This window comes from Trachypithecus francoisi, unplaced genomic scaffold (assembly GCF_009764315.1).
Source record: "Trachypithecus francoisi isolate TF-2019V2 unplaced genomic scaffold, Tfra_2.0 Lachesis_group5, whole genome shotgun sequence".
Taxonomy (NCBI): domain Eukaryota; kingdom Metazoa; phylum Chordata; class Mammalia; order Primates; family Cercopithecidae; genus Trachypithecus; species Trachypithecus francoisi.
Genome location: NW_022681470.1, coordinates 135,758,397 through 135,779,635, shown reverse-complemented (window position 1 = coordinate 135,779,635; position 21,239 = coordinate 135,758,397). Strand labels below are relative to the sequence as shown.

Below are 21,239 nucleotides of genomic sequence, written 5' to 3'. Positions count from 1 at the left end.
TTTGTATTTTTAGTAGAGATGGGGTTTCGCCATGTTGGCCAGGCTGGTCGCAAACTCCTGACCTCAGGTGATCTGCCCGCCTGAGCCTCCCAAAGTGCTGGGATTACAAGCGTGAGCCACCACGCCGGGCCTGTTTGTTTTTTCAGACAGGGTCTCACTCTGTCACCCAGGTTGGAGCACAGTGGCGTGATCATAGCTCACTGCAGCCTCAAACTCCTGGGCTCAAGGGATCCTCCTGCCTCAGCCTCCCGAGTAGCTGGGACTATAGGCACATACCACCATGCCTGGCTAATTTTTTATATTTTTTGTAGAGATGGGGTAGTTGCCATGTTGCCCAGGCTGGTCTCGAACTCTTGAGCTCAAGCAATCCTCCCGCCCTGGCTTCCAAAAGCATTGGGATTACAGGAGTGAGCCAGTGCACCTGGCCCTGATTTTAATCTGTATCCTTTTGATGTAATAAACTGAGAACATAACACCTTCTAGTCAGTTCCAAGTCCTTCTAGTGAATGATCATACCTGAGTGCTCTCTGGGGGACCCCCAAATGTATTGTTGGTGTCAGAAGTGAAGCTTGTCTTGGGGACTTTCCTAATTTCACCCCACCCCATGCGAGGAGCAGAGAAAGCACAGAATGAACTCATGTTTCTAGAAGAAACCACAGAGACTGGTTTTGCGGCTGACAGGGCAGATGTGAGGGCTGGTTCAGAATGCAGATTCGGGCCCTATGCTGGGCCTGCTGGATCAAAATCACAGGGGTGAGGCCAGGAACCTGCAGGGCTATGTGCCAACCAGGTGATGGTGATGCATGATCAAATTCGAACAGTGGCCGGGCGCAGTGGCTCATGCCTGTAATCGCAGCATTTTGGGAGGCCGAGGTAGGTGGATCACCTGAGGTAAGGAGTTCAAGATCAGCCTGGCCAACATGGTGAAACTCCATCTCTACTAAAAATACAAAAAATTAGCTGGGCGTGGTGGCGGGCACCTGTAATCCCAGCTGCTCAGGAGGCTGAGGCAGGAGAATCGCTTGAACCCGGGAGGCAGAGGTTGCAGCGAGCCAAGATCATGCCACTGTACTCCAGTTTGGGTGACAAGAGCAAAACTCTGTCTCAAAATAAAAATATAAAAAAAGTTTGAATACCCACTGTTGTTCTCTCCCCAACCTCAGTTTCCCAATCTGTAAAATGAGCACCTACAGCCCCGGGTCATCCTGCAGGGATTCTGTGCCTTAGAAACTGCTCTTGAAGGAAGCAAGGAGCATGGCACCCTGAACATGGAGGGTGCCTGATCAGTATCATCTGGGAAACCTCCCGGGGTTTCACTGTGACAAGGAAGGGATGTGTCCTGAGCAGGCTGAGCTCCCGGGGGGGACTGCACTGCCCCATGTCGGCCATTATTTTGTACCACACGGGGACGGAGAACCAGAATGTAGGAGCCAGACAGCCGGCTGGGATTGGAATTCCAGCCTGGCCACTCCCTGGCTGCAGCCTCATCCAAGTCACTGACCGCCTCTGTGTCTCTGTCCCTCCCCTGAGGGGCAGAGAGGACAATTCCCATCTCACAGGGCTGTTGTGATGGCTCCAGGGTGTTAATGTGCGCAGAGCGCAGTAAGATGATATGAATACTAATTATTGTTATTATGAGTATTATTAAGGCGGTTTGTGTGCACAACAGAGGGTGCCTGGCAGGGTCCATGCTGGCCAGGGCAGCACCTTCTGTGACGCTGGTCCCAGCCAGGCCCTGCGGGGTGCTGGAGGGGAGCAGGGATTCAGCCAGGGGCCCAGACGCCCCAGTGTGGGGACCGTCTCTTGTAGGTGAAGGAAGTGGCCCCTGCTGTATGAGGTTTCGGGAGGGCACTCGTGTGGGACAGTCACGGAGTCGAGCCTTTCCAGAGATCTGGGTGGGTACCCCAGGGGTATGGCAGGGAGGCCCCTGGGGTTTTTTGGGGTGAGTTGAGTCCCAGCAGGGGGAACATTTCACATGTGTTCCTCCAGCACCATCTGCCTCCTCATCTAATTTTAGCCTTCCCGGGCTTGGGGGGGAGGGCCGGGGGTGGAAGCCTGGCTCAGATGGGTCTGGGGGTGGAGGCGGCCCCTCCCGGCCCAGCTGGGGCTATAGGGCAGGACCCGGATGGGCAGAGAATGTAGCAGCAGGGGAGTGAGGCTGCTGGCCAGCGGGGCAGTGCCAAGGCCCTGGGGCCCAGCTGAACCGTGTCCCTTCAACCTTTGGAGCTTTCCAGAGGGCAGGTCCGGAGGGAGCAGAGTCACCCGCCCATGCCCTTCACACAGGGATGTCAGGGCAGGCAGGGGGCACATCCCAGGGTGAGGGGCCAGGCCCACTGGCCTCTTCTCTTGGCCTCTCACCTTATCCCGCCCTTGCTCCTGGCCTGGGCCCGCCACGGGGCCAGTAATTGAGTAATCGGTGAGGGTGGGCGGGCAGGCTTGGGGCACTAATTGTGGCGTGTGCAGGATCCCAGGGCCGGCATAGGGCTGAGCGGGTAATTAGTTGTTTTTAAATAAACGTCAGCGGGCATGCTTTAATTAAGCCTTCTTCCCAGTGAGAGCCTTGAAGATGTAATCACAGAGACAGAGAGAGAGAGAGAGAGAGAGAGAGAGAGAGAGAGGGAGAGAGGAGCATCGGCTCACCAAGAAGGCCTGTCCTCGTCCCAGGGGCCACAGCGGGATGGCCCCTACCAACCTGGCCCAGCTGACTTGGAGGTGAGGGGATGGTCCAGGGGCCTCTTGGTGGCGCTGGGGTGTGTGTTACCACTGAGTCTTCCACTGGCCTGCTGCAGCTGAGGTCTGGGCAGGGCAGGGGGCTGTGATTCTTTACTGAGTGATCAGGAGGGGTTTCAACATTTTATCTGCCTTCCCAGCAGGGTTTGGGAGCCGAGGCCCCTCCCCGGCGCCAGCAGCACCTACCTTGGGTGGCCGAGGTGACCAGGACGGCGGTGACACACAGATTCCAGAGCACTGCGGCCAGGCGGGCCATGGTGGCAGCCGGGTACGTGTCCGAGACTCTCAGTGGCCTGTGCGGGGGGCTTCGCCCCGCATCACCTGGCGGGCACCACGGCCTGGACCACCAGCCTGGGGGAGGACAGGGAGAGTGAGGTGGGGATAGGCCTCCGGGCTGCTCCCCTCTCCTCCTGCTGGTGGCTGAGTGGCTCTGAGAGCCTGAGGTCCAGCACGTCCCTCGAGCCAGCCCTATCTGTAGGGGCCCCTCCAGGGCCTGCAGCTCACACCACAGCCCCCACCCCTACACGCAGCAGGCAGACCCACCCATCTGGGCACCTCTGGGCAAACAGACTGCCAACTCTTCCTCGCCGGAACCTCCTGGGACAGCTCCTCCGGAAGCCTCTTCCCCATGCCCCTGTCCTGACCCTGCCCACTCACCTCCCCGACCCACATCCTCACTGTGAGAAAGGAGGAAATGAGCGTCCTCCCGAGTGAGGGACCCAGGCGTGCAGCCCAACTTGCAGCCTCCCTGTCTTGGGCAGGAATCCCAGCCCCCGCCCCCAGCCCCCTGCTTCCTGTCTCTCAAGCTCTGGTGGCTAATTAGAATCTAGCTGGCGCCACAGATCGGGAACCAGGGACGCCCAAGTCCCCTCTTTCCTCTCTGGGAGACCTTCAGGGTAAGCTGGAGACAGGCAGGCGGGGTAGGAGGGGGGCACTGCCTCCTCCTGTGGGGGTGGCGCAGGGGGGATGTAGGGGGGTGAGAATTGTGTACCATCCCTTGCCATCCTCCCCACCTGCTGTGTCACCAGGCATAGCGGCTCAGTTCTTTTTCTTTTTTTATTTTAGAAACCGGGTCTCACTCTGTTGCCCAGGCTGGAGTGCAATGATACAATCATAGCTCACTGCGGCCTCGACCTCCCAGACTCAAGCGATCCTCCCATCTCAGCCTCCCGAGTAGCTGAGATCACAGGCTTGCACCACTATCACCAGCTAATTTTTAAATTTGTTGCAGAGAAGAGGTCTTGCTGTGTTGCCCAGACTGATCTCAAACTTCTGGACTTAAAGGATCTTCCTGCCTGGGTCCCCCAAAACTTTGGGATTACAGGAATGAACCACTGTGCCCAGTCCAGGGCTCGGTTCTAACCAGTTTCTTCCTGCCTCAAGGCTGTTCCTTCTCACCTCTCTCCCTGCCTCAGTCTCCCCAGATCCTCTCAAGTTTGCATGCTCAAATATCTGTCCTCAGCTCTTTATCTACACCCTGGTTCTCCAGGTGTGGCCCCAGCATACTGGAATCCGCCTTGCCAGGAACTTGGTAGAAACGCACATTCTTTCTTTCTTTCTTTTTTTTTCCGAGACAGAGTCTCGCTCTGTCGCCCAGGCTGGAGTGCAGTGGCGCGATCTCGGCTCACTGCAAGCTCCGCCTCCTGGGTTCATGCCATTCTCCTGCCTCAGCCTCCCAAGTAGCTGGGACTACAGGCGCCCGCTACCGTGGCCAGCTAATTTTTTTTGTATTTTTAGTAGAGATGGGGTTTCACTGTGGTCTCGATCTCCTGACCTCGTGATCCGTCCGTCTCGGCCTCCCAAAGTGCTGATGACAGGCGTGAGCCACCGCGCCCGGCCTCTCTTTCTTTTATTAAGAGACAGGGTCCTGCTCTGTTGCCCAGGCTGGAGTACAGTGGCACAGTGACGGCTCACTGCAGCCTCCAGATCCTGGGTTTAAGTGATACTCCCACTTCAGCCTTTCCAGTAGCTGGGACCACAGGCTCTCGCCAACATGCCCAGCTAATTTTTAAATTTTTTATAGAGACAGGATCTTGCTATGTTGCCCAAGCTGGTCTCGAACTCCTGGCCTCAAATGATCCTCCTGTTGGCCGGGTGCAGTCTCAAAAAAAAAAAAAAAAAAAAAAAAGATCCTCCCGCGTCAGTCTCCCAAAGTGCTGGGATTACAGGCGTGAGCCACTGTGCTGGCCAGAAATACACATTCTCTGAGGTGGGCCCTCCAGCATGGGAACCCCTGCTCTGTCACATCCAACTGTCATCGCAGCCTGTCCCATCTCAGGCTGTCCTGGGCTCTCAGTACTATCGAGGCAGCACTTTCAAATCTCTTATGTCCAGCCTGGAATCTCCCCTCCAAGCCCCCACTACTATTTCCCTGCTGAAAACCGAAACCCTTGCAATTGGCCCAGTTAGCTCCCTGACCCCATTTCTGCCCCAGTCACTCCTGCCATTCCTGCACCACAGCAGGCCCTGCCCCAGGGCCTTTGCACCTGTCGCTTCTGCCAACCCACTGTCCACATGGCCGGCTCCTTCAGCCCTCTGCTCAGATAGAACTATTCACCTGGTGTATAGAATGTCCTTTTCATGGGGCAGGGATCACTGAACTGTTTTGCTCATGGTAGCCGTATCTCCAACTTTTATTTACTTTTTTTTTAGAGATAGGATCTTGCTCTGTCACTCACGCTGGAGTGTAGCGGTGAAATCATGGTTCACTGCAGCCTACACCACCCAGGCTCAAGCGATCCTCCTGTCTCGGCCTCCCTAGTAGCTGAGACCACAGGTATACACCATCACGTCCGGCTAATTTATTTTATTTTGTAAAGATGAGGTCTTGCTATGTTGCCCAGGCTGAACATGAACTTCTGGCCTCAAGAGATCCTCTTGCCTCAGCATCCCAAAGTGCTGGGATTACTGTGTGAGGCCACCCCCACAGCTGACTTCATATCCTCAACTTTGAGAATAGGCCTGGCACACGGCAATGAATTATTTGTTGAATGAATCTCAGATCCTAAAGCTAGGACTCTGCCTTGATTCCTCACCTTCCCTGTCATCCCCCTCACAGAAGCCATCCGCAAGTCCTGTGGGCTCTGCCTCCAAAGTATCTCACCAACCTGCCCGCTTCTGGCTCCAAGCACAGCACCCAGGTCCATGCCACCATCCTATGTCACTTGTACGTTGTCCCGGCCTCCTTACCCGCCTCCCAATCCGCCCTCCACTCAGAGCTAAGGGACCACGTAATGACACTGATCCGAACATTAACCAGTCTCTGCTGGGGTCTCAGTTCCTCACCAGAGCCCAGAGGCTGTGGGTGAACTGGTACCACCAAGCTCTCCAAGCCCCATTCTGTCCTCCCTCCTGTTCCTGAAACATTCCAGTTCCAGCCCCCAAGCAGGATCCCTGCACATTGGCTGCAGCTGCTCATTGTTCAGGGCTCAGCAGCAAGGTCACCCCAGCAGAGTGACCTACCCTGGCCCCCTGCAAACAAAACAGCCCTCGCCTGCTGCCCTCACCCGCCATCCTTTTCCGTGTTTTTAATTCACAGCTCTCAAGTGAGCACCTGAAATTACCTTTTCATATCAACACAAGCTTCTTGAGAGAGGCCCTTATAAATGAGCACACGGCCGGGCGCGGCGGCTCACGCCTATAATCCCAGCACTTTGGGAAGCCGACGCGGGCGGATCAACAGAGGTCGGGAGTTCAAGACCAGCCTGGCCAACATGGTGAAACCCTGTCTCTACTAAAAATACCAAGCTGGGCGTGGTGGCGGGTGCCTGTAATCCCAGCTACTCAGGAGGCTGAGACACGAGAATTGGTTGAACCCAAGAGGTAGAGGTTGCAATGAGCCAAGATCACGACATTGCACTCCAGCCTGGGCGACGGAGCCAGACTGTCTCAAAAATAAATAAGCCAGGCGCGGTGGCTCACGCCTATAATCCCAGCACTTTAGGAGGCCAAGGCGGGCGGATCACAAGGTCAGGAGATCGAGACCATCCTGGCTAACACGGTAAAACCCCATCTCTACTAAAAACACAAAAAAATTAGCCGGGCGTGGCGGCGGGCGCCTGTAGTCCCAGCTATTCGGGAGGCTGAGGCAGGAGAATGGTGTGAACCCAGGAGGTGGAGCTTGCAGTGAGCCGAGATCGCGCCACTGCACCCCAGCCTGAGTGACAGAGCGAGACTCTGTCTCAAAAAATAATAATAAATAGATAAATAAAATAAAATAAACGGCACAGGCCCTCAATAAATAAAGATCCCCATAGGGCAGGACACCTGCCTCCAGACCTCAGTCTCCTCACATGGGAAATGGGAAGATAATATCTGCTAGACAGCCCTGAACATCCCCTCTCCAGCCTTGCAGCTCTCTGCCCGCTTCCCCTCTCATGCCCACTCCTGATGCCAGCTCCCTCTCCACTGCCCCAGCTTCTTCAGTAAATCCCCCCAGTCACCTCCAGCCCCCATCTGCATCTCCCCCCACATCCCTGACAAGACACGGCTGGTGTCACTTTCAGATCATTTTACAGCATGTTACCCCTCGAGCCGCCACCAGCTCCCATCCACTGACTAGACACGGCTGGTGTCACTTTCAGATCATTTTACAGCATGTTGCCCCCCCAGCCGCCACCAGCCCCTATCCGCATCTCCCCCCACATCCCTGACTAGACATGGTCGGTGTCACTTTCAGATCATTTTCCAGCATGTTACCTTGGGGATGGGGAGTGGCTTTCTCATTTCAACTTCCTCATTTCCCCCCCAACTTCCCAGAACCACAGAAAGGTTCAAGGGAGCCCCAAGCTGAGGAGTACTTCCCTCTCTGGGTCTCCAAGTGCTTTCTTTCACACTGCAACAGGTATCCTAGCAAGAGGAACTGCTGAGGGGAAGTAAAAATGGCTGGCTTGGTGTGTTGACTCATGCCTGTGATCCCAGTGCTTTGGGAGGCTAAGGTGGGTGGATCACTTGAGCCCAGGAGTTCAAGGCTGCAGTGAGCTATGATCGTGCCACTGCACTCCAGCCTGGGCAACATGTCTCTAGAATTTTCTCTTTTTTTTGAGACGGAGTCTTGCTCTGTTACCAGACTAGAGAGCAGTGGTGCGATCTCGGCTCATTGCAACTTCCGCCTCCTGGGTTCAAGCGATCCTCCTGCCTCAGCCTCTTGAGTAGCTGGGACTACAGGCATGTGCCACCATGCCCAGCTATTTTTTTGTATTTTTAGTAGAGACGGGGTTTCACCATGTTGGCCAGGATGGTCTCGATCTCTTGACCTCGTGATCGGCCTGCCTCAGCCTCCCAAAGTGCTGGGATTACAGGCATGAGCCACAGCGCCCAGCCAAATTTTTTTTTTTTAATTTGGCGTGGTGGCACCTAGCTACTCGGGAGGCTGAGGCAAGAGGATCACTTGAGCCCAGGAGTTTGCAAGGCTGCATTAAGCTATGATCCTGCCACTGCACTCCAGTCTGGGCAACAGAGCAAGACCCTCTCAATAAAACAAAACAAAGCAAAATGGCGGGGAATCCACCCGATGCCAAGTTGTGTGGGCAGCCAATCCACATGGGTCTAGATACCAATTTTGCCTTGTACGTGCCTGGTGTGACCTTGAGCTGGTCTCTTCACCTCCCTGGCCCTGGTTCCCTCTGCGCTGCTATTCTGCAGGGTGCTGGTAAGGAGAGCAGTGCATGTACATGCTGGGCCCACATAGGCCCCATCAGAGGGTGCCGTGCACAGCCTGGTGCCAGTCAGGGCACAAAGACACCCACGGAAGAGGCAGTCCCTCTCTTCCTCCCAGGCTGCACCCTAGAATGCTGAGACACCAGAGTGGAGCCCCCCCGATCCATCTATACCTCTGCCAGGAACTCTAAGGCATCTTCAGCCCAACGAGACCAAAACAAGCCCCTACGTCAGTGCATGGTGCCACCATCCTCCCAGGCCCTCCAGCCAGAACCCCAGGAGCTGAAACCCTTGCCTCCTCTCTCACCCCTAAATCCAGTTCCAGAGTAAGTCTTGGAGCTGTGTATACTTTCAGAACACCCCAGTGTTGGTCCACACATCTGTCTTCAGCACCTGCCCCTCTAGTCCTGGGCCCTGGCCACTCCCCAAGTGCCCTCTGGCCCCTTTGCCTCCTACATCCAGGCTCTCCTAGCAGCCAGAGGCAACCCACCCCCCCACGCCATTTTTTCTTTTTTCTATTCTTTTTTTTTTTGAGACAGAGTCTCAGTCTGTTGCCCGGGCTGGAGTGCAGTGGTGCAATCTCGTCTCACTGCAATTTCCACCTCCCGGGTTCAAGCGATTCTCCTGCCTCAGCCTCCTGAGTAGCTGGGATTACAGGCACCCACCATCACACCCAGCTAATTGTTATAATTTTTTTGTTGTTTTAGTAAAGATTTTTTTTTTTTTTGAGACGGAGTCTCGCTCTGTTGCCCAGGCTGGAGTGCAGTGGCGTGATCTCAGCTCACTGCAAGCTCCACCTCCTGGGTTCACACTATTCTCCTGCCTCAGCCTCCCGAGTAGCTGGGACTACAGGAGCCCACCACCACCCGGCTAATTTTTTGTACTTTTTTTTTTTTTTTTTTGAGACAGAGTCTCGCAGTCGCCCAGGCTGGAGTGCAGTGGCCGGATCTCAGCTCACTGCAAGCTCCGCCTCCCGGGTTTACGCCATTCTCCTGCCTCAGCCTCCCGAGTAGCTGGGACTACAGGCGCCCGCCAACTCGCCCGGCTAGTTTTTTCTATTTTTTAGTAGAGACGGGGTTTCGCCGTGTTAGCCAGGATGGTCTCGATCTCCTGACCTCGCGATCCACCCGTCTCGGCCTCCCAAAGTGCTGGGATTACAGGCTTGAGCCACCGCGCCCAGCCTTTTGTACTTTTTTTTTTAGTAGAGATGGGGTTTCACTGTATTAGCCAGGATGGTCTCGATCTCCTGACCTCGTGATCCACCCATCTTGGCCTCCCAAAGTGCTGGGATTATAGGCATGAGCCACCACACCCAGTCAAGATGGGGTTTCATCATGTTGGCCAAGCTGGTCTTGAACGCCTGACCTCAGGTGATCCACCTGCCTTAGCCTCCCAAAGTGCTGGGGTTATAGGTGTTAGCCATCATACCTAGCTTAGAGGCCAGTTTTTTTTTTTTTTATTATGGTATAATTTTAAACACATGAACTATTTATTTATGTTTTTGAGACAGGGTCTCTCACTGTTGCCCAGGCTGAAGTGCAGTGGCACGATGTCAGCTCACTGCAGCTTTGAACTACCAGGCTCAAGTATCCCTCCCACCTCAGCCTCCCGAGTAGCTAGGATTACAGGCACGTGCCACGATGCCCAGCCGGTCTTGCTATGTTGCCCAGGCTGGCACTTAAACCATTTCTTAGTGTACAATTCAGGGGCAGTAACTGAATTCTCAAATGCTGTTCAACAACCATCACCACTATCTATTTCCAACACTTTTTTTTTTTTTTTAAACAGAGTTTCACTCTTATCACCCAGCTGGAGTGCAACGGTGCAATCCCAGCTCACTGCAAGCTCCACCTCCCAGGTTTAAGCAATTCTCCTGTCTCAGCCTCCCGAATAGCTGGGATTATAGGCGCCCGCCACCACGAGTAGACATGGGGCTTCACCATGTTGGCCAGGCTAGTCTGGAACTCCTGACCTCAAGTGATCCACCCACCTCGGCCTCCCAACATGTTGGGATTACAGGCATGAGCCATCGTGCCTGGCCTCCAAAACTTTTTTATCACCCCAAATAGAAACTCCTTACCCACTAAACAGTAACACCCTCTCCCCTCGTCACCCAGCCCTGGTACCTTATACTCTACTTTCTGTCTCCATGGATTTACCTATTCTAGACATTTCATACAAATGGAATCGCACACTATGTGGCCTTTTTTTTTTTTCCCCTAAGTTAGATGGGGGTCTCACTCTGTTGCCCAGGCTGGAGTGCAGTAGTAGCACAATCTCGGCTCACGGTAACCTCTACCTCCCAGGGTCAAGTGATCCTCCTGTCTCAGCCTCCTGAGTAGCTGGGACTATAGTCACATGACCCCCCTAAATTAACTCCTGGCTAATTTTTGTATTTTTTTGTAGAGGCAGGATTTTGTCATGTTGCCCAGGCTGGCCTCAAACTCCTGGACTCAAGTGATCTGCCCATCTTGGCCTCGTAAAATGCTGAGATTACGGGTGTGAGCCACTGTTCCCGGCCTTATTTTGTGTCCAGCTTCTCTCACTCAGCACCAAGTTTCCAAGGCTCACCCAACGTCACAGCCTGGATTCAAGCTTCATTCTGTTTTACGGCTGCGTAATATTCCACTGCATGGGGGGACCACGTTTTCTTTATCCGTTCGTCGGTAATGGACATGTGAATTGTTGCACAGAATGGTCCTTTTTATTTTCGCCCTAGCTTTACTGTGAGGCATCATTGACAAATAGAAATTACATGTATTTAAGGTTATATGATATTTTGATATCCACATGTGTTATGAAATTACAACCAAGCTAACTAACAACATATCCAACACCTCACCTAGATACCTTTCTGGTATGTGTGATGAGAACACTTGAGTCTAATTCCTCAGCAAGTTTCAAGAAAACAATATGCTATAATAACAATATTTTTTATTAATATTAATAACAATAATTTAATAATAATTATTATTTTTAGATGGAGTCTCACTCTGTCACCCAGGCTGGAGTGCAGTGGCGCAATCTTGGCTCACTGCAACTTCTCCCTCCCAGGTTCAAGCAATTCCCATGCCTCAGCCTCCCAAGTGGCTGGGGCTACAGGTGGGCACCACCATGCCTGGTTAATTTTTGTATTTTTAGTAGAGATGGGGTCTCATGTTGCCCAGGCTGGTCTCAAACTCTTGAGGTCAAGCAATCTGCCTGCCTCGGCCTCCTAAAGTGCTGCAATTATAGGTGTGAGCTACCACACCTGGCCTGCCTTTTTTTTTTTTTTTTTTTTTTTGAGACGGAGTCTCGCTCTGTTGCCCAGGCTGGAGTGCAGTGGCACATCTCAGCTCACTGTAAGCTTCGCCTCCCTGGTTCACGCCATTCTCCTGCTTCAGCCTCCCGAGTAGCTGGGACTACAGGCGCCTGCCACCACGCTCGGCTAATTTTTTTTTTGTATTGTTAGTAGAGACAGGGTTTCACCGTGTTAGCCAGGATGGTCTCGATCTCCTGACCTCGTGATCCGCCCACCTCGGTCTCCCAAAGTGCTGGGATTACAGGCGTGAGCCACCACGCCCAGCCCTGCTATTAATTATAGTCACCATGCTGTACCTTAGGTCTCTGGAACTTTTTTTTTTAGAGATGGGATCTTACTGTGCTGCCAAGGCTGGAGTGCAGTGGCACCATCACAGCTCACTGCAACCTTGAACTCCTGGGCTCAAGAGATCCTCCCACCTCAGCCTTCCGTGTAGCTGGGATTACAGGTGTGTGCCACCATGCTTGGCTAATTTTAAATTTTTTTGTGGAGACAGGTCTTGCTATGTTGTTCAGGCTGGCCTTGCACTCCTGGTGTCAAGTGATGCTCCCGCCTTGGCCTCCCAAAGTGCTGGGATTATAGGCACAAGCCATCCTGCCTGGTTAAAACGTGTTTATCTGAAAGCTGAAAGCTTGTACTCTTTGACCTATATCCCCCACCTTCCCCTGTGCCCTCATCCCCATAACCACTGCTCTACTCTGCTTCTATGAGTTCAATTCTTTTTTAGATTCCACAGATAAGTGAGGTCACGCGCCATTTGTCTTTCTGTGTCTGGCTTATTTCACTTAGCATAAGGTCCTCCAGGTTCATCCATTCCAGAGGGGTGTTTTAAAAGACAATCGTGGCCGGGCGCGGTGGCTCACGCCTGTGATCCCAGCACTTTGGGAGGCTGAGGAGGGCAGATCCCCTGAAGTCAGGAGTTCAAGACCAGCCTGGCCAACATGGTGAAACCCCATCTCTATTAAAAATACAAAAATTAGCCGGGTTTGGTGGCAGGGACCTGTATTCTCACCTACTCTGGAGGCTGAGGTAGGAGAATTACTTGAACCTGGGAGGCGGAGGTCGCAGTGAGCCAAGATTGCACCACCAACTCCAGCCTGAGCGACAGAGTGAGAAGCCATCTTAAAAAAAAAAAAAAAAAAAGGCCGGGCGCGGTGGCTCAAGCCTGTAATCCCAGCACTTTGGGAGGTCGAGACGGGCGGATCACGAGGTCAGGAGATCGAGACCATCCTGGCTAACACGGTGAAACCCCGTCTCTACTAAAAAATACAAAAAACTAGCCGGGCGACGAGGTGGGCGCCTGTAGTCCCAGCTACTCGGGAGGCTGAGACAGGAGAATGGCGTGAACCCGGGAGGCGGGGCTTGCAGTGAGCTGAGATCCGGCCACTGCACTCCAGCCTGGGCGGCAGAGCAAGACTCCGTCTCAAAAAAAAAAAAAAAAAAAAAAAAAAAAAAAACTAAAGACAATGTTGACTGGTGAGTCTTCTGCTTTAACCCCTCCAACGCCTCTGGCTCCCACCTTATCTCCCTCCAGCCATGCGGGTTCCCACCCTGCAGCCTCAGCCTCAGCCTCTGTCCCCATCTGTGTCCCTCAGACTCAGAGGTGTCCTCCCCAGAGACGCAGACATGGGCCTCTGCCACCCTGTATCACACACAGCGCCCTGTGGTCGCCGCCTGCCTGTGCATCCCTCGCCATGCCGTGACCTCGTGTCTCTGTTTTCTTCTTGGTAAAAAGGGGATACCTCAGAGGACAGCTGTGCAACAGGACAAATTCACACACGAGACACTTGGGATGCTCCTGGCACACAGACAGGGTGAAGCATCCCTTGTCCCCATTGTCACTTTCTCTATTAGCTTGGGCTGCCATAACAAAGTACCACAGACTGTGCAGCAGCTTACACAGCAGAAATTTACTTCCTCCTCGTTCTGGAGGCCACAATTCCAAGATCAAGGTGCCAGCAAATTCAGTTTCTGTGGAAATTCTCTTCCGCCTTCTCACTGTATCCTCACAGGGCCTCTTCTCTGGACATGCACAGAGGGAGACAGATCCCTGCTGTCTCTCTCTCTCTTTTTTTTTCTGAGACAAGTTCTGGCTGTCTTGCTCAGGCTGGAGTGCAGTGGCACAATCCCGGCTCACTGCAGTCTCAACCTCCCAGGCTCATGCAATCCTCCCGCCTCAGCCTTCTGAGTAGCTGGGACTACAGGTGCATGCCCCTGTGCCCAGCTACTTTTTTGATTCTTTTGTAGCGATGGGGTCTTGCTATATTGCCCAGGCTGGTCTTGAGCTTCTGGCCTCAAGTGATCCTCTTGCCTTGGCCTCCCAAAGTGCTGGGATTATAGGCATGAGTCACAAGCCCCAGCCTCTCTCTTCTTATTGGGATACCAGTCCTTTCAGAGTAGGGGGCCCCACCCTTAAGATCTCATTTAACCTTAATTACCTCCCTCAAGGGCCTACCTCCAAATACACTCACGCTGGGAGTGAGGGCTTCAACCTCTGCATTTGGGAGGAAGGTGAGAACATACAGTTTAGTCCATAACATCATCCATCCCATCCCTGCTCCATACTTTTACTTGACCACTCCTAGAGTTCCTTTATTTTATTTTATTTATTTTTTGAGATGGAGTCTCACTCTGTCGCCCAGGCTGGAGTGCAGTGGCGCGATCTCGGCTCACTGCAACCTCCACCTCCCGAGTTCAAGCAATTCTCCTGCCTCAGCCTCCTGAGTAGCTAGGATTACAGTCACACACCATCAATCCTGGCTAATTTTTGTAATTTTAGTAGAGAGGAGGTTTTGCCATGTTGGTCAGGCTGGTCTTAAACTCCCAACCTCAGGTGATCCACCTGCTTTGGTCTCCCAGAGTGCTGGGATCACAGACGTGAGCCACTGGGCCTGGCCTTTTGTTGTTGTTTTTTGAGATGGAGTCTTGCTCTGTCGCCCAGGCTGGAGTGCAGTGGAGCGATCTCAGCTCACTGCAACCTCCACCTCCCGGGTTCAAATGATTCTCCTGCCTCAGCCTCCTGAGTAGCTGAGATTACAGTGACATGCCACCACACCCGGCTAATTTTTGTAGTTTTAGTAGAGACGGGTTCGCCATGTTGGCCAGGCTGCTCTCCAACTCCCAACCTCAGGTGATCCACCCACCTCGGTCTCCCAAAGTGCTGGGATTACAGGTGTGAGTCACCATGCCCAGCCTTCTAGATTTCCTTTCTACTCCCAGGAGAATGGAGACGTCTGAGGCTGGAACTTGGTTTCCCTGACTCCTGTCTCCTGGCCCCCTGAACACACAGTGGGTCACCAAGCAAAAACTTACTGAAGGCCAGGAGCAGTGGCTCATGCCTATAATCCCAGCACTTTCGGAGGCCGAGGTAGACGGATCACGAGGTCAGGAGATGGAGACCATCCTGGCTAACAAGGTGAAATCCTGTCTCTACTAAAAACACAAAAATTAGCCGGGCATGGTGGCGGGGACCTGCAGTCTCAGGTACTCGGGAGGCTGAGGCATGAGAATGGCGCGTGAACCCAGGAGGCGGAGCTTGCAGTGAGCCGAGATTGCACCACTGCACTCCAAACTGGGCGACAGAGCAAGACTCCGTCTCAAAAAAAAAAAAAAAAACTGAAGACAGGGGAGTGACTAAGGACGGCAGTGAGGATAGCTGGAGATGGGGTGTCTGCCCTGTGACCTGGGGGTCCACGCCTGACCCCCACAGGCAGGGGGCCATTGCTTTGGGGTACAGACAGAGTTCCCCAGGAACATGACCACCTCTCCCCAGAGTGGCTCCCCTAGGAAGCTCCAGGCACCCCAAGGGACCAGCCTCAGCTTGGCAGATGGTGGGTGTCCCCTGGGAGACCCAGGCCTGACCATCCCTGAGGCCTCTGGAGGGGGAGGTGTTACAGATTGAATTACGGTCGCCCCCCCGCAACCCCTCTGCCAAAAAAAAAGAATGCCAGGCTAGGCACAGTACCCAGTGGTTCACACCCACAACCCTAGTACTTTGGGAGGCCAAGGTGGGAGGATCACTTGAGCCTTGGAGTTTGAGACAAGCCTGAGCAACAGTGAGACCACATCTCTACAAAAAACACAAAAATTAGCCGAACATGGTGGCACGTGCCTGTAAGTCCTAGCTACTGGGAAGGCTGAGGTGGGAGGGTCGCTTGAGCCCAGGAGGTTGAGGCTGCAGTGAGCTCTGATTGCACCATTGCACTCTAGCCTGGGCAAGAGAGTGGGACCCTGTGTCAAAAAAACTAAAGATAGGTTGGAGTCCTAGGGTGCCAAAAAAACAAAAGATATGTTGAAGTCCTAACTCCTGGTAACTCACATGTGACTGTGTTGGGAATATGTGGAGTCCTTACAGAGATCATCAAGTTAAAATGAGGTCATTAGTGTGGGTCCTAATCCAACAACTGGCGCCCTTATATAAAGGGGAAACCTGGCCACAGACATGCACAGAAGACCACGTGACCATGAAGGCAGAGACCAGAATGATGCTTCTAGAAGCCAGGGAAGATTGCCAGTTAATGACCAAAAGAAGTCAGGAGACAGGCCTGCAACGGATTCTTCCTGAAGGCTCCCAGAAGGAACCAAGCCTGACGACATCTTGATCTTGGACTTCCAACCTCCAGAGCTGGGAGGCGACACAATTCTGTTGATGGCTGCAGTGGCTCACACCTGTAATCCCAGCACTTTGGGAGGCCAAGGTGGGAGAACTGCTTGAGCCCAAGAGTTTGAGACCAGCCTGGGCAACACAGTGAGACCCCAGCTCTATAAACAAATATAAAAAAGTAGCTGGGCGTGATGGGATGCACCTGTAGTCCCAGCTGCTCAGGAGGCTGAAGTGGGAGGATCACTTGAGCCCAGGAGGTTGAGACTGCAGTGACCTGTGATTGCACCACCACACCTCAGCCTGGGCAATAGAGCAAGACCCCATCTCTGAAACATAAATAAATAAATCAATAAAGTCTCTGTTGCTAAAGCTGTCCTGTCTGTGGTAATTTGTTGTGGGAGCCTAGGAAATTCATATACGGAGTCAGGACACACAGGGAGTGAGGAGGGAGGCAGAGATGGGGCCAGGGGTCTGAGCTGCAGAACTTTAGAGAAACCATTTACAGGAAACAGCAAACAACAGGGTGGGCATCTAGCTGGGCTCTCCAGCAAGGAACCACCTGAGATGCCAGGAACAGTGGCGGACACCTCCATGTCCCAGCCCGAGCACCTTCCATGTGTAGCTCACATAATCGTAATAACCATTTAGGAAGGGGAGAGGCTTGTACCCACATTTTACAGAGGAGGAAAGTGAGGTCCTGTCATTGAAGAGACATACCAGGAACACTCAGCTGGTAAGGGGGCTTGAACCCAGGGAGGGCTGGCTCCCCAGGTGGGGCTTGGTGAGCTATGGGGGGATCCTGGGGCACCAGAAGCTCGAGCCCCCACTCCCAGGCCCACACTGCATTTGAGTGACTGCATCCTCAGAACTGGTCATGCCTGGAGGTTCTGCACTTGTGAGGCCAGGTGAGCCCACACCTGTGTCTGTCCCCACCTTGCACCTGAGTGGTCTTCAGTCACCCTATTTGTCTTTCTTTCTTCTTTCCTTTTTTTTTGAGACAACAGGGTCTTGCTCTGTCGCCCAGGCTGGAGTGCAGTGGTGCACTCTCAGCTCACTGCAGCCTCGTCCTCCCAGGCTCAAGTGCTCCTCCCAGCTCAGCCTCCCAAGTAGCTGGGACTATAGACACACAGAACCATGCCCGGCTAATTTTTGTATTTTTTGTAGAGATGAGGTTTCACCGTGTTGCCCAGGCTAGTCTTGAATTCCTAGGCTCAAGCAATCCTCCTGCTTCAGCCTCCCAAAGTGCTGGGACTACAGATGCACCCAGGAATCCATTGCACCCAGCCATAGGTGACCCTATTTCGCCCATGGGACACAGGGGGCTGCACACCTGCCTGTATGTTGGCGTCTAAGCCCTACATCTGTCTCAAGTCAAGGGTCGGTGCGGCAGGGTGGGCCACTGAGGCCCAGACTCTGTCCTCGGGTGCCCTGGGATGGGGATGGGGAGAGCGACAGGAGGAGAAGCGGCTGCTGGAGGAGAGGGGGCGCCTCTAGCCTGCCCTAGCCTGCAGTTGCCATGGCAACCCTCTGCGCGCTAGAGTGGGTGGGAGTCTGAGTGCCTTGGGTTGGGGGGGTGGGGAACCAAGGTGGGGATCTGGGATCTGGGCCCCCCTCATGGTCTCCTCCCTTCCTGGCAGCAGCCGGCCCCTCCACACACAGCCCTCTGGCTGCATCTCCTGCCTCCTGCCCACTCCCCAAACCCAGCTGCCCATGAGCCTGCCTCCTCCAGGAAGCCCTCAGGCATCCGGCAGGTCCCTAAGGAAGCTCCTGGATTTCAATCTGCTGTGTAGCTTCAGAGCAAGCACTTGGCCTCTCTGAACCTATTTCCCCATTGCTACTTAGGGACTAACAGACCTACCTTGCAGAGACAGAGCACGTGCCCAGAGAGGGCCCAGGTACATGGTCCTCAGGCAGGGCAAGGTTCTTGCAACATCTTCAGCCCCCGCCCCATCCTCCAGCTCAGCGGATGGCAGCCCAGTCCCTCCAGGTACTCAGGAACCAGACAGTCATCCTGGATCCCTCTCCCCTCACATCACATTCAGGCTCGTCAGGTCCTGTGGCTGGCTACTCCTTCAGGATCCACTCACCTCTCGCCACTCCTCAGCTTCTCTCTGGTTCAGCCCCATCATCTCCCGGCTGGACCCCACTTCCCTGCCTCGCTGTCTACACCTCACCTCCCGGATCTGTCTGCCACCCCTGTCCCATCCAATCTCTACCCCCAGGCCAGAACCATCTTTGCAAAACGAAACGGTCTACAGTATGTTTCCCCCATGGCCACCAGGGGGCGCTTGTGAGACTCTAAGTCAGCCGCTTCCCTCCTCTGCTCAGAACCCTCCGTGGCTCCCACCTCACTCAACCAAAAGCCAAAGTCCATCATACAAAGGCTCTGCACTGGGCCAGGTGTGGCGGCGCACACCTGTAATCCCAGCACTTTGGGAGGCTGAGGCGGGCTAATTGCTTGAGCTCAGAAGTTCCAGACCAGCCTGGCAACATTGTGAAACCGTCTCTACCAAAAATAAAAAAAGTTAGCTGGGCGTGGTGGCGCACGCCTGTGGTCCCAGCTACTTGGGAGGCTTAGGTGGGAGAATCTCTTGAGCCCGGGAGGTGGAGGTTGCAGTGAGCTGAGATTATGCCACTGAACTCTAGCCTGGGCAACGGAACAATAACCCATCTCAAAAACAAAAAAACAAACAGGCCCTGTACAATGTGAAACACCAGGCACTGTTCTGCCTCAGGGCCTCTGCACGGGCTGTTTCTCTCTTCCCCAGATCCCCTCACAGCTCCTTCTGCATCTTCCTTTTGGTCTTTCCTCACACATCACTAGCTCGGCAAAGTACTGCTGGCCCCCGCACTCCTACACGTTGTCCTGGCTTGATTTCTCCATGATCCCCATCACCAACATGCCATGCATTTTATTTGCTTATGAACTCTCTGCCACTAGATGCTGGCTCTGCAGGGTGGGGTTTGCGTACTACACTCAGCACAGCGCATGGCACGAGCAAGAAGCTGAAATAAAATTGTTCAATGAAGAACCTTTCGAAGGTCACCCTGGAGCTGGGCGCAGTGGCTCATGCCTGTAATCCTAGCAATTTGGGAGACCAATGCAGAATTGCTTGTGGCCAGGAGTTTGAGACCAGCCCGGGCAACACAGTAAGATCCTGTCTCCACAAAAATTTAAAAATTAGCCAGGCATGGTGGCACACGTCTGTGGTCCTAGCTACTGGGGAGGCTGAAGCAGGAGGGTCATTCAAGCCCAAGAAGTCAAGGCTGCAGTGACTACAATTATGCCACTGCACTCCAGCCTGGGTGACAAAACAAGACTCCGTCTCTAAATAAAATAAAATAAAGGTCACCCTGGCCACCAAGCAACACTGGACTGCAGAGGGGTAGGGGTCGTTCAAAAAATTCCCTGCCCCTCCCCCAGACACCTTCTCCCTCATCTCCCCATCTATCTGCCACCCCTGTCCCATCCAATCTCTACCCTGAGGCCAGAACGATCTTTGCAAAATGAAAATCCAATGACACCCCTCCCTGCCTACAACCCTCCATGGTTCCCCATTGCCTGTGATGCTCTAACATGACATCTCAGGCCCTGCTGTCCTGCCACCTTCCCATCACCTCTACTCAGCACCTGTCTCTCTCGCACACACAGTTCCTTATTCTGCTCTCCCTCCAAAGGGCTCTGCCCGGAGGACAGCGTTGGTATCCACTCTCCCAGCACACAGAGCCTCCGTGTTTTGCTCCCTTAACTGGACTTGGGCTCAACTGTTAAATATCTGTCTTCCCCACCATCGAGGGACTCTGAGGGGAAAGTACCACTGTGGGTTGGGCTGGCTCTTGTTGCGTGCCCAGCCCTGGGCAAGGAGTGGATGCTTGTTCATTTGTTTAATGAACGAAGGCTGGGCGTGGTAGCTCACGCCTGTAATCCCAGCACTTTGGGAGGCTGAGGTGGGCGGATCACGAGGTCAGGAGATTGAGACCATCCTGGCTAATACGGTGAAACCCCGTCTCTACTAAAAATTCAAAAAAATTAGCCGGGCGTGGTGGCAGGTGCCTGTAGTCCCAGCTACTCGGGAGGCTGAGACAGGAGAATGGCGTGAACCCAGGAGCTGAGATCGCGCCACTGCACTGCAGCCTGGGCGACAGAGCAAGACACTGTCTCAAAAAAAAAAAAAAAAAATGAATGAAGATGAAATAGACCCAAAAAGCAGGTCACCCATTCAGTGGATGTTTACCGAGTTCCCAACTGGTCACAAGTGCAATGGAGGAAGGTGTGCCTGAGAGTGGGTATATGTGTAGGTGCAACTGTAGACAGAGTGGCCAGGAAATGCCTCCCGTAAAAAGTGACATTTCAGCAGAAGTCTTGAGGAGGTGAAAAGAGCATTCTGGGCAGAGGGAACAGCATGTGCAAAGGTCCTGGGGTAGGAATGTGCTGAGATGTGGCTGGGGCTCTGTAAACAAGGGGAAGAGTGGAAGGAGGTGAGGGTGGCTGGGGTCACAGAGGCCATGCAGGGCCTTGCGGACCTCAGGGAGGACTCTGGCTTTCTAGAGACGTGTTGGGAATCCTGAACAAAGGAGGGATGGGATCTGGCTCGGGTGTTCACAGGCGTCTTCTGGCCACAGAGGTGGAGATCAGACTGTGTGTGGGGAAGTTGCTAGGAGTGGAGGGTACTCCCTACCCCACCTCTCCCTTGCCTTTTGTCTACAGGGCTGTCAAAGCCAGAAACCTGAAGCTTCCACCAGGGCTGGTTGCCTCTTGGCCTCCTTTCTGGCCTCCTGGCCTCCCTTCCTGCCAACTGTGGCTCTCTCCCATGTAGCAGCTAGAGGGAGCTCATGCTAAACATTCTCACCCTGCCATCTGGAACCTGACCCAACCCCCTTCTCCCTATCCCCACCCCCGTCACAGGCCCTGGCAGCCCCATGGACAAACCAAACACAGACTCACGG

At 53.7% G+C, this 21,239-nt stretch overlaps 1 protein-coding gene across 8 annotated transcripts in view; it reads right to left on the bottom strand.

The window, feature by feature from the left end:
• The window catches only part of ADGRL1 (adhesion G protein-coupled receptor L1), a 64,075-nt gene that overhangs the window by 33,745 nt on the left and 9,091 nt on the right, over window positions 1-21,239 (bottom strand). For all 8 annotated transcript variants that reach the window (XM_033196058.1, XM_033196051.1, XM_033196055.1 and 5 more), the window contains exon 2: window positions 2,917-3,081. Coding sequence is in view for 6 of the 8 variants with exons in the window: in XM_033196051.1 (XP_033051942.1) it covers window positions 2,917-2,986 (70 nt within the window). In the remaining 2 variants the exon portion in view is untranslated. The remainder of the gene's footprint in view (window positions 1-2,916; window positions 3,082-21,239) is intronic.